At 49.3% G+C, this 23,669-nt stretch overlaps 1 protein-coding gene across 1 annotated transcript in view; it reads left to right on the top strand.

Moving 5' to 3' along the window:
- The window catches only part of PNPLA2 (patatin like phospholipase domain containing 2), a 31,309-nt gene that overhangs the window by 7,143 nt on the left and 497 nt on the right, over nucleotides 1-23,669 (top strand). Inside the window, exons 2-9 of the mRNA XM_030450946.1 lie at nucleotides 10,419-10,651; nucleotides 10,832-10,897; nucleotides 14,660-14,869; nucleotides 15,725-15,785; nucleotides 16,613-16,786; nucleotides 17,146-17,278; nucleotides 17,966-18,088; nucleotides 18,871-23,624. Coding sequence (XP_030306806.1) covers nucleotides 10,419-10,651; nucleotides 10,832-10,897; nucleotides 14,660-14,869; nucleotides 15,725-15,785; nucleotides 16,613-16,786; nucleotides 17,146-17,278; nucleotides 17,966-18,088; nucleotides 18,871-19,138 — 1,268 coding nt within the window. The 3' untranslated portion in view covers nucleotides 19,139-23,624. The remainder of the gene's footprint in view (nucleotides 1-10,418; nucleotides 10,652-10,831; nucleotides 10,898-14,659; nucleotides 14,870-15,724; nucleotides 15,786-16,612; nucleotides 16,787-17,145; nucleotides 17,279-17,965; nucleotides 18,089-18,870; nucleotides 23,625-23,669) is intronic.

Raw genomic sequence — 23,669 nt, 5'->3', positions numbered from 1 at the left:
GGACTGAGTACCATTTGAGCACTGGAGGCTCTGGCAGTGTCTGCACTGCCACTCCTATGGATTATCTAGTTGAGTTTCCTGAAGCAGACAGAGGATGTGGCATCTGAGGGTGTGAAGGGAGCAGGGAGCTCTTTACATATGATAATTACAAGAGCAGCTCTTGACAGCTTCATTTAATGCTGCTGACTCAGGGCTGAGGCTGGCAGGAAAGTTATTGCAGTGTCTCATGGAGGCAGGGTGTGGATTCAGGCTGCCACAGTTAGTGGCGTGGAGAAAGTTAAAAGACCTGTTCCAGAGTGGGCTGTCAGCAGAGGGGAGAGTTTCATTGATTTATTTACCCCAGTGGTCTTATACTGTGGGATTCTTTATGGGAACCCTTTAATTACTCCCCATAATTCTGCACATGTCAGAGTTTGGTGTGTGTGTGTGTGTGTGTGTGAGCTCCAGGTGGACATTGCTTTGTCCTCCTGCTCTTCCTGCTTGTGCACTGCTCAGGAAGAGTTGAGCAGAGGCTCTTCCCTGGGGTCTGTAAATGCCTCTGTGAGCAGGTCCTGTCCTGCTCAGGTGGTTGCTTTCAGAACCTGAATCATCTTGTTCCTGGGAGCTGTGGCTGAGGGGCTGTTGGTGGTGTCCATGGAGGATGATACTGTCAGTCTGCAGATGTGCTGGTGTCACAGCTCCTGAGGAATGCAGCCTGCCTTGTTATCTGACTGAAGTGGCTTCCAAATGAGCTTAATGAAGTGATTCTGCCCCTGTGCTCAGCCCTGGGGAGGCCACAGCTTGAGTCCTGTGTCCAGTTCTGGGCCCCTCAGCCCCTCAGGAAGGAGCTTGAGGTGCTGGAGCAGGTCCAGAGAAGAGCAAGGAGGCTGTGAAGGGATCCAGCAGAATTGCTGTGAGGAAGGGCTGAGGGAGCTGGGGGTGTTGAGGCTGGAGAAGAGGAGGCTCAGGGGAGACCTCATCACTCTCTGCAACTCCCTGAAAGGAGGTTGGAGCCAGGGGGGGGTCGGGCTCTGCTCCCAGGCAACTCTCAGCAAGACAAGAGGGCAGGGTCTCAAGTTGTGCCAGGGGAGGTTTAGGTTGGAGATGAGAAAGAATTTCTTTCTGGAGAGGGTGATCAGGCATTGGAATGGGCTGCCCAGGGAAGTAGTGGATTCTCCGTGTCTGGAGATCTTTCCAAAGAGCCTGGATGTGGCACTGAGTGCCATGGGCTGGGAACCACGGGGGGAGTGGATCAAGGGTTGGACTTGGTGATCTCTGAGGTCCCTTCCAACCCAGCCCATTCCATGACTCTAAGAATTATCAACATGAGATGCCTGCCAGAGCAAAATGCCCACACTTCTGCTGAAGACTGCTATGGAGCAAAGCTTCTTGTTCCTTGCTGGTAGCAGGCCCTCCTCATGTCATGGCTGGTGAGGAAAAGTTCAGGCTTTCTTTTTTTTCTTTTTTTTTTTTAAGGTGGTAACTTAGTGCCTGGGTGAGATGGAAGAGCAAAAGCAGTGGACATCAGCATGGAAGTGCATGGCATGGATTGGAGCAGTTGGCTGATTGTGCAATGGGCACAATGCCAGCTGAGGGACAGTGCAAGAGGCCTGGGCAAGGTTCTTTGTGCAAAAACTAAAAAAAAAAAAAAAGGGTCAACTTAAAGCAGATCTTACCCTTAGGCCCACCATGTCCTGGATGTGGCAATAGCTTTGGCTCTGTTCACTGATATTTAGAGCACACCAAATCACCAAGCTCTCATGTCATGCTGTGCCAGGGCAGGATGGGACTCCAGCAGCCATGCAAGGGTGCAGGGAGGAGGAAGAGGGGCTGCCTTTTTCTGCCCTGACAGAGCCAGCCATGTCTCCAGGAACATCTCAGCTGCCTGAAAGCAGCAGAAGTTGTGCATGGGCCTTGCTGTGGGGTTGCAGAGCCAGCTGAGGGTGATGGGCAGTGTCTGATACACTGATGTCAGCATGGCTGGTGCTGCTTTTCTGGAAAGAGAACTGGGGACTGCTCAGCCCACCTTGGCTGCATCCCCCTGAGCAAAAAGCATCTTCTGTCTTGCAGCACTGCCCTCCCTCCTTCCCCCTTGCTTCTGGTGGCTGCTCTGCTGTGAAGTGGAACCTGTTGGTTCCTCTGTGTGTGTGGTGCCATCCTGAGACACGAGGGGGTGTGGAGCATTGTGCCTGTGTCTGAGGCTTGAGCCTTCTGCAGCAGTTCCTGCTCAGCATGACAATCACTGTCAGCTTTGGTGGTGGTTTTCAGTCTAAATGAAGCAAGAGTTTGATGGGGTTCTACTTCTGCTTTTGCACAAGGCAGAGGAAAAAAGAAAATTTAGCATTTTCACAGCATGTGTTTTGATCTGTTTCTCTCCTCCACAAACTTTCTCTTGCTGAGTACTTGCTTTTAAAAAAAGTGACCCAAAACCTGGCATTGCTCTGGCTCAGAGTGAGCAGCAATGAGCAGAGCTGCACCTTCTCTTCCTCTGTGAATCTCCTTTTCTTGTCACTGCTTTTTCTTGACACTGGCAAGGAGTGAGGGATGGAGGAGGTCAGGACATGCCTTTCAGTGCAGCTTCCCCAGGGTGCTCAGCAACTTTTCAGGTGTTGCTTTATCATTTAGTTTCTCTCTAGCACAGCAGAAATAACACAACATTAAGCCTCCTACCAGGGAATGAGAGTGGAGAAAGATTAGGCTGGTGGGGACTGTTGTGACACTGATCCTGGCAGCCTGCCTGAGCTGAGCTGAGCTGCCTCTTGGCCTTCCTCTTGATTGTTTTGCAGCACCAGTTATGGGGTTTTCTGATTTGTGTTGCAAGAGTAAAATGCTCCAGTCCTGGCTGTGCAAACAATCAGGCTCCAGCCTGCAGAGCATCAGTTCTTTGGGAGGCTTTGGTGTGCACACACCACATGGTGTCTGATGCAAAGGTTTAGCTTTGGGATGGAGTCAAGCCTGGCAGCTCCTGTCCCTGTTCTCCTAAAGCCTTTTTGTTTCTCTGGGAAGCACAGCAATCTGCCAGAAGGTGAGATGAGGTGTGAACACTGCAGCTTGCATGGGTGTCCTGCCCTGTGGGTGCCAATGCTGGATGGGGGCTGTCTGGGGAGGGGCTCTCTGGAAGAGGAAAAAACTGGGGCAGACTTAAAATCTTCTCCTTATGCTCCCCACATCCAGGACATGGCAATAGTTCTGCTTCATCTATTAACTTGGTATCCAGAGCACAGCAAATAACCCTCTCTTTTGGCTCCAAGGGGAAAAAGAGCTTGGTTTGGTTTTGCTTTATTTGAATGTGTAAAGTAAAACATATTTTTGTGTGTTTGCTTGGGGTTTTTGGTTTTTTGTTCCAAAATTTTCCTTGAAAAGGGTAAGTAAACATCTTGGGGACAAACATGAATGAGGGAGGTTTCTGGCTCAGGAGCTGTTGCAAGTGATGTGGATTTACTTGGCCCTCCTGCTGCAGGCTGTGTCTTGGCACTGTTGACATCAGCAATGCTGAGCACTGAGAATCTGAGCCAGAAAATGGTGTGGGCTGAGCCCTCCCTTCAGTCTCTGGCTGTCAGAGCTGCCTTGCTGGAAAAGCTGTCTCCTCCTCTTGGTGTTCCCACTGCCACACCTGTAAAATCCAAACAGGAGCAGCTCACCCCAGGTGATGGGGATCCTCAGGGGTTACTCAGGGTTTGCATCTTGAGTAAAGGGGGAGAAGGATCATTATTCCCAGCAGGTGCCCAGCTTTCTGAAATCTCCTTTGCCAAATCATTCACTTGGTGATCCTTGCACATTCCCTGATGGGAAGGATTACAGCTCCAGGGAGCAGCTGGGTGAGCAGCAGGCATCTCTGCAGACTCCTCTGGGTCTGTGTTTGCTACCTGTGTATTACAACAGATAATAAAAGCTTCCTTCCTGGGTCTGTTTATTAGATTGAGTCAAGTCAGCTGAGCTGTTTGGGTTTTTTGTTTTAGCAGAACTGAGTAAAACCCATATAAATCTCAAACCAACATGAATTAGGGAAGTCCCAGCAGCACAGCTTCTTGTTTTGGTACATGGCATTTCTCAATGTCATTGCCTCACAGGAATATGTGTACAGATGTGAAGAGAAGTGGTGCCTTTTGTGGCCTCACTGCTAGCTGCCAGCCCCCAGTCCAAATATTTAAAACTATTTGGGTCTTTTTTTTGTGTTAAATACTGGGAGTTATACAACTGGTAGCAAGTTTTCCACAACCAGGGCTTTTAGGTATCTATCCAGGATCTTTTCCCAGCTGTGGGGTACACTTGAAAATATCTTATAGGGCAGATCCTGAGACATTGTTCTCATTTTATTCACTGCTGGCATGAATTTGGTTTTTGGGCCCTGTTTGCCATCCATCTGCTCTCACTGCTGGGCTGGCAGAGAACATCTTGGGTCAGCACAAGTCAGCTTTCCTTCAGCTCAGCTGGAAGGACAACAAGTGGAGCTCAGGTTTTTTCAGGTTATTTGGGAAGAGGAACAGAAGTGCAGCCAGGCAGGGGGAGCTTTCAGAACCTGAGGTCACTACCCTGAGGAATTGGTGTTTTCCTTGAATCCCCAGCACACTGCTGTGCAATGTCCCCTGGGGAGGACAGGAGCCTTCTGGCAGCCTGAGCTACCTGTGAGGAAACATCTAATAAAGTTAATTATTTTCTAGCTGTCAGCTTGTGAACTTTTGTTTCAGTGCCTCTTGTTTACAGCTGTGTATTTTTGGTCTGATGACAGCATTGTGTTATAATTAGGAGTGTTTCATGTCCTGGAGAGGCCAGGCAGGAAAAGCCTGAGCTTTGCTTTATTCTCAGTAGTCCCAGAGACAGGTGCTGGAGCAGCTTAGGGATCTGTGCCCAGGGAGAGCACAGGGCAGCTCTCCTGAAACCCAGCTTATCATAAAAGACTGACTTGAAGCTCTTCCATGGATGAGTCAGAGGAACAAATGGAATAGGAAAGGATGGGCAACCAAGCTAAATTAACCTTGGAGGAGATCATGCTAGGAAATTCCTCCTGTTCCTCAGTTCAAGTTTGGCTTTGGATCCACTGATGGGAAATGCAATTAATTCCAGATTGCAGCTGAGGACTTTTGTTTGCAGGGATCCTCTGTGCTGAGCATCAGACAGACACCATTCCACCAAATAACTCAGGAGAACTTAAGCATATCCAGACTGAGGCTCCTGGGTACAGAACAGAGGAACTAGCTCCTTTCATGGAAATCTTGTTGACAAAAGAGCTTTATCACGCCATCCTCAGCTGATAAGGCACTGGGCTCTCCAGGTGCTGGAGGAATCTCAAAACCACCTGCACTTACTAGGGTTTTTTTTGGTTTTTAACAGGTTTTTTGGGGGGGTTTATTTTACTTTTTTTAATCTTTTCTTATAGGTATATCTAGTTTGTCTGGAGCCTTAGCTGTGTGATGGGCCTGAGGAGAGAGCAGCAGTGCCCTGTGTGTTGTTGATGCCTAGGAAGGAGCCCATTTGCATGGTTCTTGGTGCTGGATGGGGTCTGCACAGCTCCCTGCCTGCTCCATCCGTCAGGTCCAGCACCTGCAGTCTGGGCTGTGATGCTCTCTGCCTGCTTCCTACCAGCAGGTTCAGGGGCTGCTCTCCCTCAGCCATCCTCTGTCCCTGTTGTCTTTAATCTTGCACCCTGTTTGCTGCTTCCCTAGCCAGGGAGCAGGCATTTCCCTGGCACATGGGTGATCTTTGTGCCAACCTGGAGATCTCTCAGAGGGAGCTGTTGGATCGAATGTCAAGAATTGGCCCTCTACCTCTTCAGCCTGCTCTGCTCCTATTTTTGTTTGTGTCTTAGAGTTGTTGTTGTTCAGTTGGTTTTTTCCACTTGAAGATACTTGGTGGGTCAGCTGTCCTTTTGGTGGCTGCCAAAGGATTCTCAGTGTGATTGAACACCAGCAGGTGAGCATCGTGGTGCCCCTGGTGCAAAAGCTCTGCTGATGAAGAGGTGGCTCTGGAGAGGGCTCATCTTCCCTGCTTGCTGCCTCTCTTCTCTCCCCTTTGTGGTGCTCCTCACCCTTATGGATTACATAGGCTTGGAGTAGTCTGTCTGCCCCTTCTCTGAGCTCTGGTTAAGAGTCTGGCCAGCTTTGGGTGATTGATTTTCAGCTCTTCAGAGACAGAGGAGCAGCAGGCTGCTGAGGCTGGAGGTGTTTGTGTACAGTTATAAATAGAACCTTCTGCTGGAATGCTCCTCTGGCTGGAGAAGGTTTTAGGGCTTTCTAGGGAAAAGGTGAAGCTTGTGATAGGCCTGAGTTCCTTTGAGTGCTTCTTGCAGTAGTGCACTTATCTTCTCTTTTCTCACTTCTCGTGGAACTTGGTGACCTGGATCTTGTTCTAGGCTTTTAATAAATATATTATGGTGAGCAGCAAGAATGGAAGGCACTAGGGACTTAGATACTGGGTCTTTTTGGAGTGAAGCATGACTGATAGGGGTGGAAGCCACTTCCTAAAGGGAGCAGTCTTGCTATGGCAATAAGCTGAGTTGAAGCTGGCTTGATACAGCTTGAAAATGGAATGCAAACTAGAAGCTGCCTTCATGTAACAATAACTTGCCCCTTGTAGTCCATGCAGAGATCAGAGGATGACCCAGCAGACGTTGGGCCTCCCTTGGCTGGCAGGGCAGATGGAGTGGGTCAGATGCAGCTGGTCCTGTGCCTCAGCATGACTCCAATCCAGATAACATATTCCAGAAGGACACTGTGTCCTTTAATGTCCATGGCACAACACCAGCCCCATGTCTAAGGTACCCTGTGGCACCTCAGCACATAGAGATGGCCTTAGGTGGTTTTATTTGGGCAACCAACACGGATTCTTACACTGCAAAATCAAGATCAGGTGCTGATTCAGAGCCTTGCTGTCTGACTTGTCCTGCTGCCCAACGTGGAAAAGTTTGGGTTGGAAGAGACCTTAAAGCTCATCCAGTCCCAACCCCCTGCATGGGCAGGGATCCCTCCCACAGCCCAGGGTGCTCCAAGCCCCATCCAACCTGGGCTGAGACACTGCCAGGGATGGGGCAGCCACAGCTTCCCTGGGCAGCCTGGGACAGGGGCTCAGCACCCTCAAATTAAAGAATTTCTTCCCCATGTCCAACCTCCATCTCCCCTCCTCAGGTTTTAACCCATTCCCCTTGTCCTCTCCCTACCCCTCCATGCACAAAGCCCTCCCCCAGCTTTCTTGGAGCCCCTTCAGATATTGGGAGGTTGCTCTGAGCTCACCTGGGAGCCTCCTCTTCTCCAGGCTGAACAACCCCAATCCCTCAGCCTGGCTTCCCAGGGAGGTGCTCAGCCCTCTGAGCATTTCAGTGGCTCCTCTGGACACCTTCCAGGAGCTCTGTGTCCTTCTGATGTTGGTTTCTGCAGAACTGGACACAGAACTCCAGGTGGGGTCTGAGCAGAGGGGGAGAATCCCCTCCCCTGAGCACTGTCTGTGCTGCTGTTGGTGCCCCCAGGACACGGTTGGGTTCTGGACTCCAAGCACACCCTGAGGGCTCATGTGGAGCTCCTGCTCCATCCTCACCCCCAAGTCCTTCTCCTCAGGGCTCTCCTCCATCCTTTCTCCTCCCAACCTCTGCTGTCCATGGGATTGCCTCCCCCCAGGGGCAGAACCTTGCCCTTGCCCTTGTTGAACTCCATGCAGTTTGCACAGCCCACTTCTCCAGCCTGTCCAGCTCCCTCTGGATCCATCCCTTCCCTCCAGCCTGGTGACTTCACCACACACTTTGGTGTCCTCAGCAAACTGAGGGTGCTCTCCATCCCCCTGTCCATGTCACCAACAAAGATGTCAAACAGGGATGGGCCAGTCCTGACCCTTGAGGAGCAGCACTCATTTATTGGGGTTGTCTTTGTCCCATGATTTGTACCTCAGAAAGGGAAGAGGAATGTAATTTAGCTTTCCACATGACCTCATGTCCTCAGTCATCAGATCCAAAAAAACTATGGGAAGCTTTTCTTTGGACTGGAATTGGCAGTGGATTAATTAGTCCTAGTAAAAATTGAGAGCTTGAGGCTGAGCCCTGTAGGACTTTTCAGGAGCTCTCATTCAGCAGCTCCCTCTGGGGGGCTGAGAGCAGAATTAGAGCTGTTTTTCCTGAAATAGCACTGCTAGTAGTAGCAGGACTGAAATGCTTTCACCTCTTCCCTCCTGTTACAAATACATTTCCAAGGGGAGTTGTCATCCATCATGGAGCTGGCTGTGCAAACCTGACTCCTTTGGCTGAACTCTCAGCTCTCCTTGTTTCCAGGAAAGCTGCTGGTGTGCAGATCACCCTGTGCCTGCTTCTTCAGTTCTGCATTTGGCTTCAGTGCCAGCAAGTCCAGCAGGATCCCAGCTGCCCTGGACCTGAAACACCTCAGAAGCCCCTGCCCACACAGCCATCCAAACCAAACAACCCCAAACACCCTGAAAGCATTCAAAGAATGAAACTGCCAAGTAGCACTAAATCTTATTTTGTCCTCTGTTTTCTGGCACATTTAGGACTTTGCCCTTTTGTTTTTTCTTGAGCAAGTCCCAGCTGATACTTCAGCTCAAGCAGTCCTAAGGTCACTTTAATGGCAGTTGTTGCTATAAAACCTTTCTGCACACTGAGAAGCTGAGTCTGGAGGCATCTCTAAGCACAATCTTTCGGGTGCCATCCCTCAGCCCAGCACAGCCTTTGCCTGTACACACAGCACCCATCCTCTCATTGGGATTTTTCACCTAACCCAGCAGCTGCCTGCAGTGCCTCAGTGCATGGGGGTGGTGTGGCCAAGGTGCTCAGTTGGGATTAATTCAGTTTTCTGTGGCAGATTGTGTCTCCCTTCCCCTTGTGCAGGCATCCTAAGGAGCATTATGGGTGCTAATGGCATGCTGCAGATAACTGTAATTTCTGGGAGGCTGACTTCATGTTGGGAAGGATGTTGAACCATGTGCTTACTATTTGGAACAGGCTGGGCTCAGGGGCTTACTGCTAATTGAGTAAGAAAGATCAGAATTAGGCTTCTAAACATTGCTCCAGGACAGAGGAAAAGACTGGGATTATAGTGCTAAAAATTGCTTCAGAGGGGGCAACTTGGATTTTCTGCTAAGTTGCTACCTCACAGTGCCTAAAATCCTGACCCCAGAGTCTCTGGTCACATTCAGAGGTCCAGTTCTGTGTGTGTCTGAGCTACTGGTGTTGATGGGTTTCCTAAGCACAGAATCCCAATCCCAAGCTTTGCTGATGGAGAACATGTTGCTGACACGTGTATTGCAAAAGAGTCAAGTGTGTCAATACAGCAATGAGGTTGATCTTGCTCTTATCTCCGTTATATTTATTAACCTGGGTCTAAGGTGGTTTCTTTAATCCTCCTGCTTCCTCTCTGTGACTGCAAGACCAAGTGGGAGAGCAAAATGAAAGCATTTCCAGTTGGCTTGGACTGGCAGCCTTTCATCTTCCTTCTCAAGAAAACTTCAGTTCTAAACTTCAGTTTGATTGAGGAGAAGTCTTGATTTGTGAAATCATGTTTATTTTCTCCTGGTTCCCTTAATTCTCCCCATGTGTACATTTCTCTTGGCCCTGGGGGTGCAAGGTTTCCTCAGTATTTGGGGTCACCATGGTGAGGAGATGTGTGTGGAGCAGCAGTCACTGTGTGCAGAGAGGACCAGGCGAGGGTCTGTGGATTTGGCTGGGGTTGATGTTTTGGTTCAGTTTTCTCTTCTCTCTCCTTTCCCATTGCAGAACCCTGATGCTCTTTCCAGATCAGGTTCCCAGTGACTGGGATAATGGGATGTCTCTTCCCCTGGGTCACTGTGTGAAGGGGTACAGCAGACATGACCTCCTGAATCCTGCTTGCCCTCAGCTCCTGATTTAGTGCTGTGGGATCAGCCAGGGAAGGGACAGACACCCAAGACATTGGAGGTGGCCCCAAGCCACTGATTCTTCAGGGAACACAGTGTCTGTCTTGCTTCCCTGGGCTGGGGCTGACATTCCCAGCAGAGCTGGGATCACTCATCTGGAAAGCACCAGCATTCCTCTGCACTGGCACTTTGGCTCACAGGCAGGTGACTGTTTTCATGAAAAGGTTTTTGTGGAAGATGTCTTGAAATGGATTTAGCCATAAGCTCAAAGTCCTTAAAGCACCTTCCTGCTTTTCTTTGTTAGTGTGTGTTGACACCAGCCCTGCAATGCCCAGGGAAAAAGGATTGGCTGAAAATGGGTGAGGCTGTGGCCAAATTCATCTCATCTTCCTTGACTTTATAAAACAAGTAAGGTGAGGGGAGCTCTGTGCTGTGAGGACTGAGGCAGCAGACTTGTGTGATGGGACTTCTGTAACTCTGACCCTAACACCCCCTTGTCTTGCCTTACCCATCAGCTTCTGGGTAAAGCTGGGAATTAGGCTCTCCTGGGCCATAAAGGAGAAGGCTGGTTTTGCTAAGGTTTCCTGGTGTGACTTCTCTCTCTCTTGTTGCAGGTGAGGCTGGTGCCAGCATTATTCGAGTGTCAAAAGAAGCCCGGAAGAGGTTCTTGGGCCCCCTCCACCCATCTTTCAACTTGGTGAAAATCATTCGGATCTGCCTGTCCAAGACTGTGCCTGAGAATGGGCACGAGGTGGCAGGAGGACGTTTGGGTATTTCCCTCACCCGGGTCTCTGATGGAGAAAATGTGATCCTGTCAGACTTCCAGTCCAAGGAGGAGCTGATCCAGGTGAACAGAAACTTCCTGCAGAGGGCTGGGCAGGAACTGCCTGTGGTGGTGTTTGGCTTCCAGAGGTCCTTAGTGACAGTGGATAATTGTTAGCCTGGGCCAGTCTGGTGTATCGAGGTGTCTGTTGGGCTCAGAAGGCTTTGATCTGCTTTTTACATTGTAGATCTCTTTCTCCCTCAGGCCTGTGTCTGCAGCACCTTCATCCCTGTCTACTGTGGGCTCATTCCCCCAACCCTGCGTGGAGTGGTAAGAAAGACTCTTCACATGCTCCCTCATTAAATCATGGACTAATGAATCAGAAAGCAGAAATAGTGGTACTCAGTTTTGGTAGTCTTACTGTCTGTCTGCTGGCAGCAAATAGCCTGAAGAAGTGTGGGGGATTCTCAGATAAAGCTCCCAACAGTGGATGTGCCTTCTTTCCTCTGCAGCTGGCTATAAATGTCCCAAAGACCAGAGGATTTACATGACAGCACTGTACAGCAACCTGGGCCAGTCCTGACTGACTCAGCAGATGATTCTCCTGGCTGCTTGGTACAGTGCTTTCTGTTACTGAGGCCCCAGTGCTCTGCATGTGGAAAGAACTGGGGTCCAGAACAGAAATCCTGAGTATAGTTCCTCTCCCATGAGCCTGATGCTTTCTGTGGGGTTTTAACTTGTGATGCTGATACCTCTCTCTTCCATGGACTTCTTGTTCTTCTTGTTTTTCTCCCTGCTACAGCTTTCTTTAACATCCTGTCCAAGGCCAACCAGAACAATTTCTCCCTTCTGTATTTGGGTGTTAAAAACAGAAACATTTGAAAGCTGTGCAGAGCTGGAATGTCTCTGGATATTGCAGTCATACTTAAAGGCCTCAGTTGAGCTTGGACTCCCCCTGTATTTCACAGGTGCACATTAAATACAAAAATGCATTCATGTGCACATTAAAAAGCAACTTGCAAACTAAGGAATCAAAAGAGAGACCTGCCATTAATGTATGGTTTCCCATAAGTGATGGCATGGCATCAGGTCTGCTCCAATCCTGGTTGTGTCCTAAAAGCGAGGTCAGGTTTGCTCCTGCATCCCATATCCAACTTGGCTGCTTTGGGCTTGTGCAAACATGGGCAGGGAAATGACGTAGAAGAAATGTCCAATGTCCAACCCTTCAGACAGGGGACAGGGTCAGTCGTGGCTTGGCATTTGCTCAAAAACTGCAGGCAGGGTTTTTGTGGGGCATAACAGTGTTTCTTGGTAATACCTCTTCGGGGGCTGTTGAGCTCAGTGTGGATCAGGTGCCAGAATTCCAGCACTGAGTATGTCATCAGTGTTGCTGCAGTGTGCCCTGGGGATGGCTGCTCATGGCAAGATTCCCTCTGGACAAAGGTGGGGAGGAAGGGAGATGAGGAAATTGATTTCTACCTCTTCTCTGGAAAATCATGGCTCTGTGTCTCTGAAGGGAGACTGGGGAGGGGAGAGGTTAAACTAGGTTAGGAATGAGCCTGGGAAAAGGCTTTGAAACAGGACTGCATGATTCCTAGCATGCCTGTGATCCCAGGCAGACTGACAGTCCTGGCAGAAGGACCAGTTTTGAAGGTAATATGCTTGTGTGCAAGATGTAAAATCCGTATTCCACCTTTCTTCTCATTTTTTTTTCCCAGTGTTCACTTCTCTCAGGTGGAGTTACCTGTATAGAATGGATGATGAGGATGGGTGGGAGGAGTTAGAAAAAAAAGAGTTCTCAAATACTGAGAAATGAAAAGGTCTTTAACTGACCTGACAAGTCCTGTGCCAGCTGTGCAGTGTCTGGCAGGATGGATCCCTAACAAGGCTCAGGGAATGCCAGTTCATGGCAGGGAGGAGGAGAATGTAAGGGAATGGAACTGGACACCCCAGAGCTGACCCCAACCCATGAACCATCCCCAAAAGCTGCTGCTGCTCATGCTGCAGGCTCCAGGCTTTGTGCTGACAGTGCCTTTGAGAGGGGGGCTGAGGGGTCCTTGGGTTCCTGGAGGGTCAGGCAAATCCAGAGAAGTGGTGGCTGATCTTGAGTAAGGAGTGGTACTCAGTATTGCCTGGGGAATGGTGGAGCAGAGAGCAGGGTCCCCCTGGGTATTCCTAGATTTCCGTGCCCTTGGAAGGCTTTGTCTGTCAGCCTTCCTGTGGTTAAGCCTTCTTTCCCCATGGCATGGGCTCACTCCTGCTGCCACCCTCAGGGAAATGTTTGTGCATCATGGCTGAAAGAACCTTGTTGGTTAAGTAGCCAGGACACAGCTCCATCTTTTTTAAACAAAGTGTGTGCCTGGCACTGTGCTTGACTCTTGCCATGCTCTCCTGGTTGCAGAGGGAGTCAGCCAGATGTGTCTGGCTTTGTGGCCAGATGAGGGGGACATGATGACAAAGACTGTTTGCTCTGGTGGCTTTTGGCTTAGGGAAAGCTGATGCCCACTTTAAAAGGGGTCAGAAGCTCAACTGATTCTTGGCATCTAGAAAACAAGTTGAGTGTTCTGTTTCCAGCAGGGTGTCCTTGAGCTTAATCTATCCCATCCCTCTGCTTGCTTCATTGCACAAAGCCAGGCAGTGCAGGAGGCACTGCCCGTGGCTGTCTGGATACTGTGTTTGGTGAACAGCACCTGACAGAAGGGTGCAGAGCTCTGTGCTGCTCCAGCCTGCAGCTGCAGTCACAGGACAGACACCTCCCTTCAGCCTCTTCAATTTGCCCTGAAGAAACCTGCTGTGCACTCCCCTCTGCCCCTGTTACCTTGCTGAGAGCTGGCTTCCTGTGGCTGAATTTCCTTGCTTTCAGCTCAAGAGCCCAAGAACTGTTCTTCAGGCTCAGAGGAGCTGCTTGAAGAGGTGTTTGCCTGACTGCCATCCAGAGCAAGAGAGAACAAAGCTGCTAAGCACCCTCCAGAAACAGCAGCTGGCATTTCCCTAGGTATTGTGTAGCAAAAGGCTGATGTCTGTGGTCAGACAAGGCAAAGCATGGCACGGATCAGAGTACCTCCTCCTCTGACCAGAACTCTATGCTTTGCCTGGGTTCAGTTTCTGACAGCTCAGCTCCTCATCCAGTACATCTGAAGGATACTACAGCTGCTGCTGGTTTTTGGGGCTGTGTACCTCCTGAGGATGATTTGCATTTTAACTTGTCCAGAGGGTTCCAGGCACCCAATGGCAGCATCAACCCTGCTACAAAATCAGCAGGACTCTGAGGTTCACAAGATTTTTTCCTCTGTAAGATCTCAAATTCCCTGCCCTTTTGGCTTGACCAACATCTCCTTTCTTTAACCCTCTGCGTGTTGCTTTGCTCTGCCAAGGACCTGTGATAGGGATTGTGTTGCTCCACTTCTTTCTTGTGCAATTATGGCACTTCTAGGAGTACTTTGGGCTGAGTACATGCTGCTGGGGTTGCCCTTCCCCACGAGTGACGCAAATGTATTTATGGCACATGGTACAGAACACTCTTAGAAGAGTCAGGAGCAAAACCCAAGTCCCTTGTACACTGTTATCACACCACAGCAAGCAGATTTCAAATGTGTGTGTGTGTGTTGGGCTTGCTGCTTGATAAGCCTGCTAGCAACAAATCAGCTGGCTTTGCTCTTAGTTTAACTCTCAGTTTACTCTTAACCCACCAGTGGGGAACGTGTGTCTGAGCTTTTTTGTTATAAACACGAGTGGGAAGTGGCCCCATGTTGCAGTGTGACAGCTTAGATCAGTGCTAACTTCCACTACGTGGGGCTTTAGGTGAGTCAGATTATTTCACTGGGCAGCAGTCAGACCCCCCCTGGGAGGTGTGAGCAGTCAGAGAAGTGGATGTGCCTTTCCCATTGAACACTGGTAACCAACAACACTTTGCCATGGGAAGAAAGGCTGTAGCAAAAGGGTAGCACAGACAACACAGAGGTGCTGTTGCAGTGCTGGTAGGTGTTCCCTTCCCAAGCTGTTGGCACAAATAGGAATGAACAGGGACACAGAGTGAAAGAGCAGCTGCACCAGTTACAAGACTGACGGATGCTTCATTTGTTTCCATTTCAGAGATACGTGGACGGAGGGATTTCTGACAACCTGCCCCGGTATGAGCTGAAGAACACCATCACAGTGTCTCCATTTTCAGGGGAGAGTGATATCTGTCCCAGGGACAGTTCCACAAACATGCATGAGCTGAGAGTCACCAACACAAGCATCCAGTTCAACCTTCGCAACCTCTACCGCCTCTCCAAGGCTCTGTTCCCCCCGGAGCCCCAGGTCAGAGTTCTGGCAGCACCACAGCCTGGGCAGGGTGGGAAGGCACTTGAGACACTCAGTGTTCCAGTCACTGCTTGGGGTTTTTTTTTGTCTTGCTTGTTTTTTAACCTTGACATCAGTCACTCAGTGGCTTGGCAGAGCTTGACCATCTGCCCAGGGTTGTAGAGGTTGCTTGGTTTTCTTTTGCTATCAGGAGACCTGGAATGAAGGTGGTAGCAGCTGCTTGGAAAGTATTTCCATGTGACTCTCTCTAGAGTGGTGTTTGCCAAGAATTGAGGCTCACTTGTAAACAGGGAGGTGTCAGCCATTGGAAGAGGTATCCTCTAGAGTTTTAAGGGCAGGAGGGAAGTGCCAGGCTGAAGGCAGTGATGGTCTCCTGCAAAGTGCCAGTAGAGAAGGTGGCACTGCAGACAGCTCTCATGCTTCTGAGCAGACAGGCTCAGGAAACCCTGGCACGTGGGCATGATAAACGTGCATTGATGTGCTGAATTACTGGGACACGTTTTCCTGTGACCCCTCTTTATCTGCAAATGCAGTGGCTCTTCCTGGCATCTGCTGGAAAGTATTCTGGGCTGCCAACAGCAGCATCAGCTCTAGCTGGAGGAGTTAGCTATAAGTCTATGCTTGCTGTTAGGTAGGATTCCAGATGTCCCTTCCAGTCCTTTTTATTCTGTGCTTCCCATGTCCAGTGTATGCATGTTGTGCTTCCCATTCCTGCTCCAACCCATGGGAAGAGCTGGCAAGGATGAGACTTGCTTTAGGAGTCAGGAGAATTCCTCTAAAGCCAGCACTGAGCTGTGTGTTTGCTGGGCTCCAACTGGCTGATCTCCAAATGAATTTTTCCTGCCTTTCCAGGTGCTGCGGGATATGTGCAAGCAGGGCTACAGGGATGGACTGCACTTCCTGAAGAAGAATGGTAAGGACCTGGGGGTCTGGGGGCCTCATCTCTTCTGTAAGGCTTGGGGAGTGGGCTTTGAGGATAGCCCATGGTGGGTGCATATGAAAAATGGAGCAGCAGAACTGAGGGAAGAGGAAATTCCCATTAGTCTGTTGCAGCTCTGGGAGGCAGAGGGGAAGTGGCCACTTCCAAGTGCAGTGCAGGGAACCACTAACACCAGAGTGGTGGCTTTGGCACAGCTGAGTATTGCAGTTACTTAGCCTGTGCTCAATGCTACACCAACACACTTGTGAGGCACCGGTGCCGTTTGGACCTCCTGCAGGTCCCCTGCCCCTTTTTATGTGCAACTCTGACCCAGCAGTCCTCAGCTCCTGGCAGCTTGGCTCCACTGTTTGACTCAATGGTGCAGCCCCTGGGCTTCCTTGGTGGAGCAGGGTAAGTGTGTGGGGGTTTGCTGCCATCTGGTGTCAGTTCTTAGCAGATCAGGGCCATCTGTGTGCATTCTGTGATGGGTGCTTTACCTGCACCTCTGTTGGAGGATTAAGCTGCAGCAGGGAAATCTTACCTGTAAGATTGGGAACTGTCAGATTATAGCAACAAAACACTGCTAAACAGCACCCTGCAGTCAGTATCAAAGGGGGAAAGTTAGAATTCATGGTGGGGAAGGAGAGGATGGTGAGGAAAGTGAGGTTCTTAACTCATTGTTGTCAGCATTACAATAGATGTAAGGAAAAGGGGCTGTGTGTCATCCTTTGCTGCCTGAGGGAGGCTGGGGGGAACACTAAACACTAAAGGCCAGGCCAGGCAGCTGGGTTGTGTCCTTATGGTTTCACTTCTCTCCTCAGGTCTCCTCAATCTTCATCGTCCAAGTCCTTCCCGACCTCTCCTGGCTATAGAAGCCCCCCCAGAAGAGAAGAAAGAGGATGAAAAAGCACCTGAGGACCAACTGGAGGACAATACTGCTCTTGCTGTGGTTGAAGAGCATATCTTTGAACACTTGCCTCCCAGACTGAACCAAGGTATGACCCAAAGCCCAGACAATCTTTCTGTGCTGCCTGGGCCACTTCAGAGAATTACTGGGATGTGGGTGTTGCCTGTGGCTGAGCTGGGGGGATTGAACCTGGAACCTGCTGATGGTTGGATGGTGGTGTGGAGACTTCTGCATGGTAAGGAGAGGAGGGCATCTTCATTCTCACCTTTTTGGGAGTCTGATAAAACTGAAAGCTGCTGAACTTGGTGTGCTCACTGCCCTGAGCAAGACTTCCTAAAGAAGTGAAAGGTGTGAGAGAGTTGACAACAGGCTGGGTAACTTCTGGGGTATGAGAAGGAAGGGGCAGTCCCACTGGGGGGATTCAGCCATGTTCTTTTCTGTCTTCAGCTCTTCTGGAAGCTTGTGCTGAAAGAAAAAGTTTCTTGGCTGGTATCAGCAACATGCTGCCTATCCGTGTGGCCACAGCAATGATGTTCCCCTATATGCTGCCTCTGGAGTCTGCAGTTTCCTTCACTGTCAGGTAGGGCTTTTGCTGCTTCCTCTGTGGATTTCTGACTGGTGCAACCAAGTGTTTGATGGTGCTGGTGGAGCATAAATGGAGAAGGGACAGAGCATGGAATCCTCCCTAGGAGGAAAGGGTTCCTGCCACTTACCAGACTGATAGGAAGAAGCAAACAAACAAAACTCTTTACCTTCATGTGCTTGAAGAAAGATGGATGTGTGCTGGAACCTGCAATAGAAAATGGTGATGAATTTTGGAGCCTGAAGAAGAGAGGCTGCTGAACTGGGAATGCAGGGATTAAAGTAAGAACTACACAAGAGGTAGTTCTTTTCTGGAGCAAGGGGGAGAGTAGTCACAGTGATTTCTAGCTCTACACCTACATGTCAAGGAAGACAGGTCTGTCAGACTTCTGTACAAAGGAACCTATGAAAGGTTTCTGAAAGGAGATTGTGATAGAAAGGCTTGGAAAAAAAACAAATAACTTTTCAGATCTGAGAAAGGATGAAACTTATGGCAAGTGCAGACAAAAACATGTAATGAGTTCCTGGGCTGTTTTAAGTCTTCACTACATTTCCACCTTAATTCTATGAATGATATTGTGTCACTAAAAATAATGAGTAACCATTGATAGGAGGCAAAACTGGAGTTATTTCCCTCCTGTCCTTTGTGTGGGCCAACTAATGGTTGTCTCCTGCCTCTTCCCAGGCTGCTGGAATGGCTCCCAGATATCCCTGAGGATATTAGATGGATGAGGGAGCAGATGACTGAAATCTGCAACTATCTTGTAAAGAAAGCCAAGAAGAAACTGGGCAGTCACCTTTCAGCCAGGTATGACTGCTTTTCTTCACAGCACTTTCCTGGAGGAGCCCTCCATCACCCTTTCCACCTTTGACTTCTGCAGATTCTCCCCCCTTAGCACAGAGCAAGCAGAGCACAAATTTTCCTGAAGGATTTACTGCCCCATCTAAACCACAGATCTGGTCCATGGTCTCTTGGCTTCAATAACTGCTGGGATAGACTCAGCATGTGGTCTCTTTTCTTCCCATTGAAGGCAGACCCTACATGAAGCAGTTTACTTAGAGCAATAAGGCAGAAGATGGGGGTCTAATTAAAACTAGACATGAGCTTATTCCATGTTTGCTCCCTGTAGAAGGCAGTTGTTTGTCAGTGTGGAATCTACTGGCCCAGGGTCCCCTAAAAGTTCCTTCTCCTGAATGCAAGAGCTCCTTGCATTCAAAAGACCTTTTCTGCCTTGAGATCTAGGCCTGGTTTAGGATGGGGGAGGCATTAGGGTGGCCAGGAAGCACTGGAGGGTGTCCAGATGAGAGTGCTTTGGGTCTGTGTGTGCCTGTTTCTGAGCTGAACTCCCTGCAGCAGACCCTGGCAAGACTGTTGCTTGGCTGACAGAAGGAAGGTGCTGTGATCCAGATCCTAACACAGTGGGGTGACTCTTACCCAAGAGACGTGAGGGGGAAATGGGAGATGGACTTCCACCTGAGACCCTGCAGTCAGCAGCAGAACAGAACAGCTCCGTGCTGATGGAGTTGTGCTCTGGTGACCCTCTCAAGGGTCCCCATCTGCTGATTCTTTGCCTCTCTTTCCCTTTACAGGCTTTACTACCACTTTGAGCTGGGAGGACCCCAGAGCCTGCCCCTGTCTCCTGGCCCAGTCTGTGGTGAAGCACTGCCTGTGTGGATGAGAAGCAACCGTTCCCTGTCGGATGTGATGCTGAAGTGGGAGGAATACCAACGCCAGCTGATGCTGGGCCTGCTCTGCATCAACGTGGACATGCAGGCCTCCCTCTTCCCTAAGGAAGGCTTTCAGCTCAAGCTGCCACCTCTAGACTGTGCAAAAAAAGAGTGCCTGCCACTCTTCTGAGCTTGCTGCCACGAGGGGATGAGGGTGGGTGAGGAGGGTAGCAGACACAGGGTGGGACCAGTCTCATCCCTCAGCAGCAGGGCTGCCCTGTTCTCATCAAGATGCTGCAAAGGAGATTTCCCCAGCATGGAGACTGCTGGAATTGGCTGTAGCCATTTGTTACCCACTGGGCCAGGCAAGGGATCTCTGTTCAAAGGCACACACGAGCTGATACCTTGCTCTACCTTGCTCTAGATGCTAACCCAACTGGGCTTTCCCAGACATTGCACTTTGAATTGCCATTGGCTTTTTACTGTCAGATAATCACAATGCAGAAGATGCTCTCAAGTTCATCCAGCTTTTAGCTTCCTTTGTTTTTTAGAGCATGAGTCTTGGTTTTTTCTTAAATCATCTGACATCCCTTAGCTCTCAGTGCTACTGAAAAATGAAGTAGTAGCCTCTCGCCAAACTGTTTTTCTCATGGCTTGCAAAACTCCTGACTTTCTTCTTTGCTGAAGTTCTTTCCTATATCCCTTAAATGCATCTCCACTGGAAGCCAGAGCTGGCCCTGGTACAGACTGCACTGGGACTGCAGAAATGTAGAAAAGTTATGCATTTACTCTGATTCATGCTGTCATGATCTCTCTTCTTTTTTTTTTAATTTTTTTTTTTTCCCCCTCTTGGAACTTCTGCAGCTTGACCTCTGAGCATTAAGTCATTGAGCTTATTTTAAAGAGGTAATTTAAAGAGTTGGAGGTTTTTCTGAGGGAAACACTGAATGTGAGGCCCCATTCCTCTCACTGTGAGTGGAATTAGTGTGGGATTGCCCTGGAAAAGGCTTAGCTTGGCTGTCTGAGGATCAGCTTAGCAGCTGAAGTAATGTGAATTGCTTGTAGGAAGGAGAGACTGTGTAGGGGATGTTGTTTGTCAGAGCCTTGTGGTGGAATGAAACAGCAAGTGCTGGGGAAGTGGCAGTCTCAGACCAGGAGTCAGATTTTGCCCCTTGAGGGACCACACAACTGAAGGAAATTCCAAGTGGGTGACACAGAAGGGATCTCCTGCCAAAACAGGGCTTGGTTCTGTCCCTTTTGCTTGAAGGGTTTGGACGTGGAGGCTTTGGAGTGGGGAGGATGTAGGGGTGTAGCTGTGTCAGCCTCACACTACAGCTCACAGGTACAGCCCTGCAGTGACAGGAGGAGGAGATGGGGAGGTGAGGAGTGCACATGCAGCCTGCTTGGAATACCTACACTTGTCTTGTCCCTTAAGTGTCCCTTAACTGTCCCTTAAGCTTACGGGGGCTGTAGCAGGGCAGGACTTTGCCTTGTAAGGTGCTGCCTTCTTGGGGGTGGTCTGGGTGTGACTTTGTTCACAGGGTGAGATCTGGCTGCTTCTGGGACTGCAGATGCTTAAGTCCTCACACTGTGACACAAAACCTGGGATCTTTTTCTGCAGCATCCCATGCTGCCTGAGGTGTCTTCTACCTCTGTGAGCACAGCCAGAGGCCAACACAACCATCTTGGCTTTGCTGGGGAGCATGATGGGGTTATCTAAAGCTGGTTGTGGGTGGAATAGTGATTTATAAAAGACCTTCTTTTTCACCTTTGATTTAAAAGGGAAAAGAACCCCAGAAATTCTCCTGAGAGCTGGCAAAAGCAGTGAATTTGCTCAGTGGCATAGGAGCAAGTAATGTGGGTGAGGTGGTGGGTGCTGTTTCCTACCAGCACAATTGTGCAGTGGGTGTGGGTTGGAGTGTTTGTGGTAGGGACTGTGATAAGCATCTGGGTTTTTCTGCAGTGGCACAGAGCTGTGAGGCAGCTGTGGTGCTGACAGACTGCCTGCCTGCCTGGGACACACCAGTACAAATACCAGCTGATGGTTTGGGCATCACCCTGCTGCCCTCCCTGCATCTCAGCACCCAGGTAACAGCCTGAGAGCTTCTGAACCAAGCCTGCACTCACACAGGCACATTTAGTACTAAAGTTCACATCCTTCATGCAATTAGGGAATGGGGAAGTGGCTATAGGAAAAGAAAAAAAAAAAAAAAAGGAGGATTCTGAAAGCAGTGGATTGGGTTGTAAAAGAAGTCAGTGGTGGCTGGCTGAAGCCTACAGCAGGAGGTGGCTGGTTCAGGTCTCACTGGGGTGAACCAGCAAGAAGCTACTGTCAGGGGAAGCAGAATGAATCTGATGAAAGTTGGAATTGGTTAAAGGTGGTTTTTTTGTGGCTTGCTGTGGGGTTCCATTCTGCTGACTTCTTTAGGGGATGGGACAGCTGCTTAGTTTGCCAAATGCATCTCTCTTTTCCCTAATGCACAGAAAGCAAATGGGAAGAACATACAGGTATTTAGTGGCAAGAAATGAGGGCATTTCATCCAGAAGGAAAATGGGGAGCAAAGCTGCATGAGGAAAATGTTGTGCTCAGGAGCTGCTGCCCTTTTGACTCTGCCTTGTTTGTGTTAATACACGGGTGGAGAAAATGATGCAACTATTTTTTTATCCCTTCCTGGACTGGTAAAACCACTGAGTGATTATGTAAACCACTAAACTATGAAACAAAATTCTCTTGGCAAGAGAGTGCAATATGAAATTGCAGCTTGTCAATCTTATCCCCTGGATCTGTTCTCTCTTGCATCAGAATTGCCATGGCTGGTGCTGCTGCCTTCCAGTGGTCTGATCCAGAAGATCTGCTGGTTCTGGACTGTGCATTTCAACCAACTAACCCCTGTGGCTGGTAAAACACCTGAGTTTCATTCTGTGTTTCACCTCAGCTGTCACTTACTTTGTTATATTGACCTCTCAAAGAGGAACTTTCGTACACTTCAAACTAACCACAGCCCAAAGCCTGGCTTTAAATAGAAATGTCTGAATCTTTGGGGAGGAAACTTCCCAAACTTCTATTTTCTCTGTGCTGATTTGCAGGGTGTGAGCAGATACTGGGACAGCACCACTCTGTATTAACCCTTTCTGTGCCTGGTTTTATTCCCCAAGTGATGCAATGGCTGTTGTGTGATAGCTGGTTGGTCTTATAAACTCTGATAAAAGGAACTTCAGATCTGTCAGAAATATTCCAAGCTACCCTCCTCCTCCTGAAGAGAAATTTCATGCATTTGCTTTAAATTCATGCTGCTCATTCATCACAGATTGCAAAGAATGAAGAAAGCAGGAAAGATCTTCTAGCCTGCTGATTCAGAAAAAGGGCTGTGGATGCTTTTAAAGTACAGTTTTATGTCACTCACTGCTGCTTTGTCGAGATCAGGCTCCACTTCTTTGAAATCCCTGGAAACCTCTTGATGGGCTCTCAGCTGGACCTGGAGGGGTTTATTGTGATAACCTTAGCTGAAGTTCTTTAAGCCCTTTTCCTACGTGTTCCTTGTGGGATCTGCTGTTTTCTGGAGCTCTCATTCCCTGCTGCAGCAAAGGTGATTTTTGAAGCTTGGTGCCTGTCTGCTCTCCAGTATCCAGGGGCTGAGATCAGGTTCCTGGAGCAGGAGCTGCCCATGCAGTCCAGTTGCCCCTCTCACATTCAGCCCTTCTTGTTGCCACTGTTTCATGTGAAAGATCCACATTCAGGAATCCACGTTTTTCCCCCCTCCTTTCTGTGACAGAGATGCAGCTTTCTGCTTTTTAACAAGGTGAACTTCTTGTGCATCTGAGCAGCCCCAAGCTGTACAACACTGCAGAGGTTTGGGTGTTGTGATCTGCTCCATGCTTTGTAAGTCACTGTGTCTGTGGGGTGGGTTTGGTTTGGTTTGCTGGCTGCCCTGTTGTTAATCATGTTGCAAGCTGGTTTTCCAGGGGTAGGAGAAAATGCTTCACTTCTGACCACTTTCTATAGGACTTACAAATTGTTTTCTCATGAATCCTTGGACTGTATTTGCTGTTCTGAGACTTGCAGGCACAAGAAAGGATCAGCTGTCTGCCAGCACTGGGATGCCCCAAGTACTAACTGTATATTCCCCAGTGGTTTTGTCCTTTTAAAAAAAAAAAAAAAAGAAATCCAGTAATTTATTTCTTTCTCCCAGAGAGAAGCCCCCACTTTGACTGAAGCAGTTGTGGAAGCAATAGCTGGAGCTCTGTGTGAATGTTTCCCACTTCTGCTAAACACCTGCTAGATGTGGTGGGTGGCAGGGCCAAGCCTTGCTGAGGTCAAAGGATCTTGCCAACTATTTTTTTCAAGCTTTGTTTCCTTATTCCCTCTAAATCAGAGAACAGAACAGACCTCCTCACCTCTCTGCCATGCCAGCCAGTTTGTCTGTGCCAAAAACACCCTGTGCCTTTCCAGAGGGCTCTGTCCTGCCTGCCCTCTGTGTCCCTGTGGTCTTTGCCTTTCTGAATCCACCAGGACTTGTTCCTGGCTCCTCTTCCCCCTTCCCTCCCTTTTCCTCCTGGGAAGATGTTGCTCTGTTTCCAGCCTGCAGGCAGCTCCACTCGAGCAGTCTCTGACTGCACCCATCTCAGTGTGTGGGTCCCCAGCAGCCTTCCTGCACAACAGGGAGGGGAAACCTCTGGTCCCTGTAGAGAAACAAGATAAACCAGGTGCCTCGAATTGCCAG

The sequence above is a fragment of the Calypte anna genome, chromosome 5 (genome assembly GCF_003957555.1).
Source record: "Calypte anna isolate BGI_N300 chromosome 5, bCalAnn1_v1.p, whole genome shotgun sequence".
Lineage (NCBI taxonomy): Eukaryota > Metazoa > Chordata > Aves > Apodiformes > Trochilidae > Calypte > Calypte anna.
This window is presented reverse-complemented; position numbering and strand designations above follow the sequence as displayed.